General features: G+C 33.5%; 1 protein-coding gene across 1 annotated transcript; it reads right to left on the bottom strand.

Moving 5' to 3' along the window:
- Positions 1-8,358: 8,358 nt before the first annotated feature.
- On the bottom strand, positions 8,359-9,761 carry LOC109337285. Its single transcript, XM_019574225.1, has 2 exons — positions 9,132-9,761; positions 8,359-8,747 (listed from the first exon to the last, which is right to left on the bottom strand). The coding sequence occupies exons 1-2, from the start codon at positions 9,633-9,635 to the stop codon at positions 8,694-8,696; spliced, it is 558 nt and encodes a 185-aa protein (XP_019429770.1). The 5' UTR covers positions 9,636-9,761; the 3' UTR covers positions 8,359-8,693.
- Between the last annotated feature and the right edge of the window lie 262 nt (positions 9,762-10,023).

The following is a 10,023-nucleotide window of genomic DNA, read 5'->3' on the forward strand; positions in this document are numbered from 1 at the left end:
ACCCTTAAATACCAAGTCTTTCCTTAGACATAACTTTTCTAGACATGTATTTTCACTTCATTACATTTTTCTAGTCATGATAACTATTCATAAAACTTATCTTTTGCAAGTAAAACATTAACCTTTTTAAGTAAGATTATTAAGCTAGACTTACCATTTTATAAACCAACTTAAACCAAATTAATACTTTTAAATCAAGACTTTTAAGTCAATCTTACCACTTTAAAGTAAGCTAACTTAACCAAGATCAACACTTTGAAATCATTTTTCTATCTAAGACTTCATAACACTTTAGATTTATAAAGTCATGACTTTTTAAGTCAATCTCCTCATTTAAAGTATGCTACTAAAAAAACAGAACTAATTTCATGATCATCTCAACACCTCCAAATTTTAGGATAACCTCAAGGATTAATAGGTGTTGATTTCATAGTCAGGAACTATAAATCATAAGTTAACACTTTTACTACTTTACTATCCAAAACTTCATAACACTTTAAGTTTATGAAGTCAAGACTTTAATAAATCATTTTTTATCCCAAATCATTCCTTTAACTTGGAAATCAAAGAATAACATATTCTAAACAACCTTTTACACATAATATCTTTTGAAAATGAATTTTTTTGAACAAAAACTCATAAACATTTTGAACTTTCAAGAATAAACATAAACTTTTTTAAACACAATAAAAGTTCCTTTGATGTTCAAATCATCACCTTTAAACACATTCTAATACTAACAATAGTTTCCAATATTTCTAAAGTAAATAAATTCATCTAACCTTGTCCAAAGATATAGTTTTTCCATCTAAGAACAAGGAAGAAATTTCAAGTTTTACATAAGTCAAAAACTACACAAAGGTTCATATAATTTCATTATCATCCCCTTTAGTCATGACTTACAAAATAGTTAAAAAAAAAATTTAAACTCAACTATGATTTTCTCATGGTGTATAAGGAGAAAAATGGAGAAGAGAAAAAGAGAAAGAATACTTTAACTTTCTTTAGGAGAATTAGTGTAAAGATGAGAGGATGGGGTGAGGTATTTATAGGAAAGCCTCACCCTCTCCCAAATCTGAAAATTAATTAGAGGCAATCTAGCTTTAGGCTAGCTTAGGTGATGTGTCTAATGGTGGTGGAGTGAGGAGATTTAGTGAGTGATTTGGGGTATTATGGAAGCTTTGACTTTGCTTGTTTAACAAGCCATTGACCCATGATGTGATTAATACTCCGACTTGATTGATGCGATATGATTTCGCAATTGAAGTCTTTCCTGAGTACTACCGGGTAACTTCATTCGAAAATATACGATATACCGATTTAGGTTTTTTACCCGAAACGTTGAAACTTGAATTTCGAGGTGAAAAATACCTACAGATGAGTTACTGACACACTTGGTTTCTATTTTGATTAGTACAATATTTCGAAGCCAACAGCGAAATCAGAATTCGTTTCTGAGTTACGGAACTCAAAAACTGGGCAAAAACTCGATAAAATGACCCGAAATCGTTTTGGAAACTTTTATTCTCCAAAAATCTGGAAAAAATAGTGCAAGCAAGAATATTATAATACATGACTAAAACTCAACTGAGATTTAGCCTAAAACATTACTGATTAATTTCTATAATTAATTCATTAACAACTAATTACTTAATTAAACATGCTCGAAAAAACATGGTGTTACATGGCCCGAGCCCAGCTTTCTTATAATCTTCTCGACCGGGATAAAAATCTTGTATACAATAAAAAGTGTCTAGAATGATACATAAGTCCTATAAAATTTCGAGCTTTGGCGGGTTAGCCCAACCGGGCTGGCCCGTTTTGACACCTTTAATGTTATGAGTGGCAAATTATGATAGGCATTCATCTTTATTTGATTTTGTTAGAGGTCATCACACTTGGCTTATTTTGTTGTTTTTTTCAATTTTAAGTGTAATATTTGTATTGTCATTGAAATTTTTTTACATATTCAGATTTAGTACATTATTCTTCATTCATTTCTATTACTTTTTTAAGAGACAATATAATTAAAAAGAGTATAAAATATATGCACCGATAGTGTAAAGATTTATACACATGTGCTTTATCATCCACCATTTATTTGAATTACTTTTTTTGAAAAGTCAACAATAATTAAATTTGAGTGGTGGATAATGCCATAATAGTGTATAAAGTTCATACATTGGCAGTGCATATATCTTTTTCTCAATTAAAAATGAATAATAGATGATACAGTGATAATACATAAAACTCATAACTTGATATACATTTTTTCCTCTTTAATTTTTACATCTCACAAGAGGAGTTATAGAATAATGAAATACCTACGTGTGTCCTGTGAATAGGTCACAACTCGAAGGTAAGAATGTGCAGGTTGGGTAAAAGTTTTAACTTCATCTCTAGTAAACTCAGAAATAAATTCAGGTGATGATCTTTCTCAACTATTTATCGAATCATTGCTACGGGGGAGATTCCATGTCTCATGGTTTGAACAAAATTTATCATCCATGGAGACAATTTTGAGCAGGTTAAGACTACTAATGACTACAACAAGTGTTTTATGATGTAAAAAAAGAAAGCAGGATTAGTGTTTTACTAAGGAATCGTGGTTGTCTCTCCCAATAAGTGTCGCTCCCAATAATTGAATATTTAACCTATTGATCATTCTAGGGATTGAGCAAGCCTTACATCGTTAGACCAATGCCTTGTTGGTCACTTGGTATAATACTCACTTTGTTGCTTTATAAGTGTTACTTTTTATAAGGAAAAAAAACTATGGAATGAAAGAGATTCAAGATCTCAAAGATAGAATTCAACGAATAAGAAATACTTTATTAATGAGAGAAAGATAAAAATGAAGAAGGAATTTATCCTTTATGATTGATACAAAAGGTGATGATTGAAAAATTAGAAAAAGATGTCAATTTATAACCTAAGATATCATAACCATATTATAACTAACTCTTACTAATAACCCTCTCACTTAAGCGACAGTTGTCGTTCAAGCGACTAATCTAAGAACTTAACCCCAAACTTCCTAGTGGCTCCTCACTCGGATGACTCCTAGCACCTAAGCGAGGAGTTCTCTTACTTGAGCGACATCTATTGCTCAAACAACAAATCCAAGAACTGTAACCCCAATCTTCCGGGTGGCTCATCGCTCGGGCGAATCCTAACGCCTAAGCGAGGAGGTTGTTTGTGTCTGATATATATGTTTAAGTGATCCTTGCTATTTGATTTGGTGATCTTTGTTTGCTTGAGTGATCCTTGTTTGCTTGAGTGATCCTTGCTATCTGATTTGGTGATATTGGCTAATACCCCCCCCCCTCCCACAAGTTGGGGCATATATATTCAGGAGCCCAAGCTTGGAGTGAATAGTAGCATAATCCTTTGGACCTAAAGCTTTAGTGATGGCATCTACAAGTTGTAAGTGGCTAGGAACAGACAAGATTTTAATATGGCCATCAATATATTTTTCCCTAACAGTGTGGCAGTCAAGCTCAATGTGATTGGTCCTCTCATGAAAAACAGGTTTAGATGCCATATGAATGGCATATTGGTTATCACAATAAAGTAAAGCATGTTTGGAGAATGAGTGCTGTAAATCCTCAAGGAGATAAGTGAGTCAAGTTATCTCACAAGTAGTGAGGGTCAAGGCTCTATATTCAGCCTCACAAGAACTCCTAGAAACAGTATTTTGTTTCTTATATTTCCAAGAGATTAAAGAATCACCTAGATAAATATAATAACCTGAAATAGACCTTCTTGTGGCAGGGCATGATGCCCAATCACTATATGTCTTCAATTGAATGATAGAGCTTCTTGGAAAGAATAAGCTCATGGTAGGGGATTTCTTTCGTACCTAAGAATCTTAACAGCAACTTGATAATGCAAGTTAGTTGGTAAAGCCATAAATTGAGCAACTAGTGTTCATGATGTATATAAGCCTTCCTACTAATCTCCTATAAGCAGGGATTTTAGAGTAATGACCATTATCATCTTGGTAAAGGTGAGATCATTGGATCAAAGGTGTGGTGATAGGTTTACATCCTACCATGCCACAATCAGATTGGATCTCCAAGGCATACTTCCTTTGGTTCATAGGAATTCCTGACTAGTTCCTTGCAATTTCAAAACCAAGAAAAAAATTTGAGGTTTCCTAAATCCTTGATCTTAAAAGTTGCATCAAGAAGTATCTTAAGATGATTAATCTCATAAAGGTTGTTTCCTGAAAGGATTATGTCATCAACATAAACTAGGACAATATCAACTAATGTGGATGAATCCCATTTGATAAATATGGAATGATCACCCTTGCATTTCCTATAGTTATGCTTGATTAGTAATGTGGACAACTTGGCAAACCATTGTCTGCTAGCCTGTTTAAGTCCATTCAATGACTTTTCTAGCTTACACACATGCGTAGGATCAAAAATATGTAGGCCAGGAGGGCGGGTCATGTATACCTCTTCAAAGAGATCTCCATGCAAAAAGGCATTATTCACATCTACATAATCAACTCCTTAAGTTTGCATATATCCCTTTGCAACCAATCTGGCATTATGTCTCTCAACACTCACATCTGACTTATATTTGATCTTAAAGACCCATGCACAATTTATAGTCCTCTTATTATGAGGTAAAGAAGTAAGAAACCAAGTGTGGTTGGATTCTAGAACTTGTAATTCCTTGTAAATCGCATCCTACCACTTTGGATATTTGATAGCATGTGCATAGGTCTTTGGTTCTATTTTGAGTGCTAATCGAAAGTATGATGGATTTAGGAGAAGTGCCTAAAAAATTGTAAGACAAGAAGGAAGTCAAAGGATACTTGGAGAAACTAGAAAGATGTATGTTATGCATAGGGGAATAGTGATAATCATGTAAGTATGATGGAGGCTTAGATATTCTAATGCTCTTTCTGGTATCTAAAATATCTAAGGTAGCAGATTGATGAGAAGGCAAATGGCATTCATATTGTTTAGTCACAAATTCTTCCTCATTATTGAAGGTATTACTTATTGGAGGACAATTAGGAAAATGAGGGAAAGCATCCTCTTAGGAGGTGGCAGGATCATGATTATACATACAAGGGGCAGAAGTATCACTAATTAAAGTTCTCTTAGTTTTGTAGGGGAATATAGTCTCTCGGAAAATGACATTCCTATTAACTTCTAGGGCCCTAGTGGAGAGATTAAGAATAATGTAGCCTTTAATGCCATCCTTAAATCCTAAAAATAGACATATCATAGCCCTAGGATCAAACTTGTCTCTAGAAAGACTTAAGGTGTTGGCATAGCATAAAGATCCAAAAACTCTTAGATTGCATATGTCAGGCTGCTTTTTCTACAAAAATTCATAAGAAGAAGCATTATGCAGAGTAGGTGTTGGCATAAAATTAATCAAATATACATCATGTTTGACAACATAAAACCAATATACTTTAGGTATTTGGATTTGTATTAGAAGAGCTCTTGCTACATTCAAAACATGTTGATCTTTCCTTTTAACTATACCATTTTTTTGAAGAGTATATATCCAACTGGTTTATGTAAAATTCTTTTTGATGAATAGAAATACTTCATTAAAAATTTCACACCATTATCACTTCTAATGGTTTTAATTCTAGTGGGAAATTGAGTTTCAATTAAGGCAACAAAATTTTGTAGAAGCTGTGAAACTTTAACCCTACATTTTATCAAAAATATCCATGTGAATCTAGTGCAATCATCAATAATGGTTAAGAAATATTTATGTCCATGTACAAAAGTTATAGAAAAGAGACCTCATATATCAACATGTATAACATCAAATTCTTTTAAAGATTAACTTTTGCAAATAGGGAAGGGAAGTTTCTTTTGTTTTGCTTGGTGGAAAATGTCATAAATCTGAGATTTACTACACTTGACAAAAGGGAATTTGTTCATAAGCATGTTCATGTTATTATGAGAAGTATGGCCTAACCTATAGTGCCACAACTCGGAATCAGAAATATCAGTATGTTTAATACACGTAAAGTTAATTTTGTAATAGAATTTAGAAGCTTTTAGCATGTATAGTCCATTGATGATCCTAGTTGTACCAATCATCTTCAAAGTAGTCTTATCCTGAATTTTACAACAAGTTTCATCAAAAGAAATGGTGCATGACATACAAGAAACTAGCTTAGGGATAGAAAGCAAATTATATGAGAAAGATGACACATATAAGACATCATGCATGATTAGATTTTGCAACACATGTACAGTGCCAGAAAGGTTAGCATTGACTTGATTTCCATTTGGAAATCTTACTATGATTAGCTTAATGGTGTGATAAATAGAAAACATGGATAAGGTGGAGCAAACATGATCTGTTGCTCCATTGTCCAAAATCCAAGACTTACCATAGGCACTTTTGTGCATACTTGGGTCATCCTCATTGTGAGAAGCAGATGTTGTGGACAATATGTTAGAGGTATTCCCATATGCTTGATTATTTTGTTGTTGTGCACTGTTAGGAGGGTTCTTTTGTTGAAGCATGGTGACAAGGCCATTATATTATTCCTGACTTAGGCCAAAATATGGTGTTCTCTTGATCCCCCTTGTTCTGATTATTTTGTTGATTTTCCTGATGTGTCTCAACTCTCAGGGAATTGACTTGTTCATTCTTTATGAATTGGAAGTTAGCTAGAAATCCATGAAATCTATAACAAGTCTCCATGGTATGTCCAGTCTTCTTGTAGTGTGTGAAGAACTTTCCATTGCATGAGGTCTTGGACCAAGAACCCCTTCCTAATGTCCCAGGGGTTCCTCTCCCAAAGTTCTTATAGTGTGTGCAGAACTTTCCATTGCATGATGTGTTGGACCAAGAACCCCTTCCTAATGTCCCAGGGGTTCCTCTCCCAAAGTTCTTGCTTGTACCTCTATTTGATGATGATCCTCTTCTCCAATTTCTTGAAACATTTATGGCTTTTGCATCTGAATCTTGCCCATACATTTGTCTTTCCTATTGTATGACTAAAGAAAGTGCTTTGTTCATGTTGGACAAAGGTTCCGTGATCAAGATTTGAGACCTTCCAATACTATATGTGTCATTGAGGCCTTTCAAAAACTTGATCACCTTGTCATCTTCTCTGCATTTCTTGATGTCATTGAGGGCTTCACAATTGCATCTTGCGAAGGGTCTAAAAATTTGTAGCTCATCCCATAGAGTTTTTAATTTTGTGAAATAACTATTAACATCTAATTCTCTTTGCCTCAAGTTAGCCACAGATTGCTATAATTCAACAATTCTTACATGATTCCCTTGTGAGAATCTCTCTTTAAGGTCTTCCCAAACCTCATAAGCCTTATCCACCCAAAGTATACTTTGGGAAATATAGGGGAAAATAGACCTTGTAATCCAAGATAACATAGTGTTATTTGCTCTTTCCCAAGCTGGATATATGATTTCTAACTTAAGGGGCATTGAAATGGATCCATCAATGAAGGGGATCTTGTTCCTTGGAGCTGAGGCTCATTACCATTAACATTGCCCATTGGTGATAGTTCTCACCATTTAATAAAGGTGAGCCTAAAGCAGTTGTTAGATTTTTTGAAAGGTGAACATAATAGGGTGAGTATGCGTCTTGTGATGGATTTGAGGAATTGGTGGATACCATGGTGGATGATATGGTTGATTACATTGACTGTAGCATAGCTCTTTTATGAAAAAAAGCTCTAATATTATATAAGAAAGAAACTATGGAATGAAAGAGATTCAAGATCTCGAAGATAGAATCCAATGAATAAGAAATACTTTATTGATGAGAGAAATATGAAAATGAAGAAGAAATTAATCCTTTATGATTGATACAAAAGGTGATGATTGAAAAGGAAAAAAAAAGAGGTCAATTTATAACCTAAGATATCTAAGAACTGTAACCCCAAACTTCCTAGTGGTTCCTTGCTGAGGCGACTCTTGACACCTAAGTGATGAGTTCTCTCTGTCGCTCGAGCGACAAATCCGAGATAATAACCGTAGATAAAGTAGAGAGAATAATTGAAAAAGAGCAGAATAGACCAACAACTTTGTTGAAAAAATTCAACTATTTCATTCATTTGTACAAAAATTCATTCATTTCTTAGCCACCTGATATTAATTTGATTAAAATGTTGAGAAAGAAATGAAAAACTGAGATTAGATGTTGAATAATGAAAAGTCTTCGATTCATTTTCTTTATAATGGAAAACAACAGAAGTTATGACCCCATTAATAATCTTTTCTCGTGCTATCAAGAAAAACTAATAATCTAAACTCCATTAATTTAATTCTTTTAAGTGTTAAGATTGAAATAAAAAGCCCCCTTATATATCCTTACAAGCTACAAGACTTTGGTTTTTTGAGCTTTTTCTTCATTCAACTGCAAATAATTTGTACAATAAACACTCAAATCCTAGTTCCTACTGGATCAAAAGAAAACCAGATGAGAAAAAAATAATAATCAAGGTTGACATTCAAAAAACCTAACAATACAAATCCATTGCCTTGATTTTATTTTATCAAGAAAGTCCAAACCCGCTGAAGGGTAAAAAGGATGCGGGAAAAAAAGTAAAAATAAAATAACCTTCATCTTCCTACCCTATCACTCTTTAAAAGGGAAGAAAAAACAAAGGACAAAAAAATCCTTGGCTCATTCCTCTACAAATCCAACACCTTCTTCAGTCATAGTTTTATATTCCAATCTCCACATCTATGCAACTTGACCCTCCTTCATTCAAAAGCTCCTGCATCACACAAAAAGAATACAACACATAACTAAATAGTAAATCAACTTAAGCAAGAAACAAGGACAAGCATAAAGTAATTTGATAAATAAAACAACATAAGAAAACACCAAACATTTTCCTAGTAGACGAGATGAGCAACATGGATCAAAGGAGTACATGACTAGAAATGGTTGTCCGGTGCTTGAGAATCCCACTTGTTGAAATTTCAAATGATAGATGTACGCAATGTTAATCCACAAGTGAAGAGTACTTCCAAAATTTGAAGTCTTAGATTAATAAACAATAACCTTACTATTGCGTCACACTAATCTAGAAACATATAAATTAAAATAAAGACTTATAAAAAATAGAAAAGAAAAGAGATATATGCTGATATCTAACCTGTGGTGTAATATTAAGCCTAGCACTCTCATTAATCAATTCAGACCTTCCTGCTTCAACACCTCTATCATAAGAGCCTCCACTCTTCTCACCCTTTTTGGACCCAATGTGACTTTTCCTGAGACCCAAAAACCCTTTCCACCTTGTAGATGATGACCCTTTGGGTGGCCTTAAAGAAAACTCTTGATACTCATCATCTTCATCCACAAGGAGTTCTTCCCTAAGGGTAGTAGTGCCCTTATGCACCTTGTTATCCTTAAAGGGTAACAACCTACCCTTGGAAAAAAGTTCATCAGCACTCATCATGTTATAGTTTGTGACAGAAAACTCAAAGTCTGAGGAAACTAGTGCTGAATCTGATCTGGGGCTAACACGTTCTTGCTTCATGGCTTGTTGAGAATCAACAAAATCATTTGAGAATGAGATTCTTGGGCTCATTGGAACGCATTGATTATGGTGGTGATGGCAGTTGGGCTCGGAGTTATACATGTTTAAACAAGCCATGTGCTTTCACAACAAGAACATGGAAATTTAAGGGGAAAATGATATTTATTTGGGAGAAGAGGAAACAAGAGCCTAATAAATTCTACTTAGGACCCCTCACTCACTCGCATTGTTCAAGTTACCACATAGGAGGTGTTTGTATTTATACATGTGAAAAAATGTATTTACACATCTTTATAATATATTATTCATCATTCATATTTTATTATAATTTTGATTTTTAAATATATAATACAAATTAATAATAACTAATTTATTACATCAACAATAATTAGATTTATAAGATTAATCTTTAATTAATAGATTAAATTTAGTTACATTTAGATATGTTTGACTTGTTATTTTTTTGTTATATGTATCACAAAACCTAAACAATACCAAATGATTA

The sequence above is a fragment of the Lupinus angustifolius genome, unplaced genomic scaffold (genome assembly GCF_001865875.1).
Source record: "Lupinus angustifolius cultivar Tanjil unplaced genomic scaffold, LupAngTanjil_v1.0 Scaffold_4_5, whole genome shotgun sequence".
NCBI lineage: Eukaryota > Viridiplantae > Streptophyta > Magnoliopsida > Fabales > Fabaceae > Lupinus > Lupinus angustifolius.

Excerpts from the sequence above, each read along its gene's own strand:
- LOC109337285 (XM_019574225.1), bottom strand. The coding sequence starts at position 9,635 with ATGGCTTGTTTAAACATGTATAACTCCGAGCCCAACTGCCATCACCAC. Across the intron at positions 8,748-9,131 it reads GGCTTAATATTACACCACAG|GAGCTTTTGAATGAAGGAGG; the intron begins GTTAGATATCAG and ends TGTGTGATGCAG.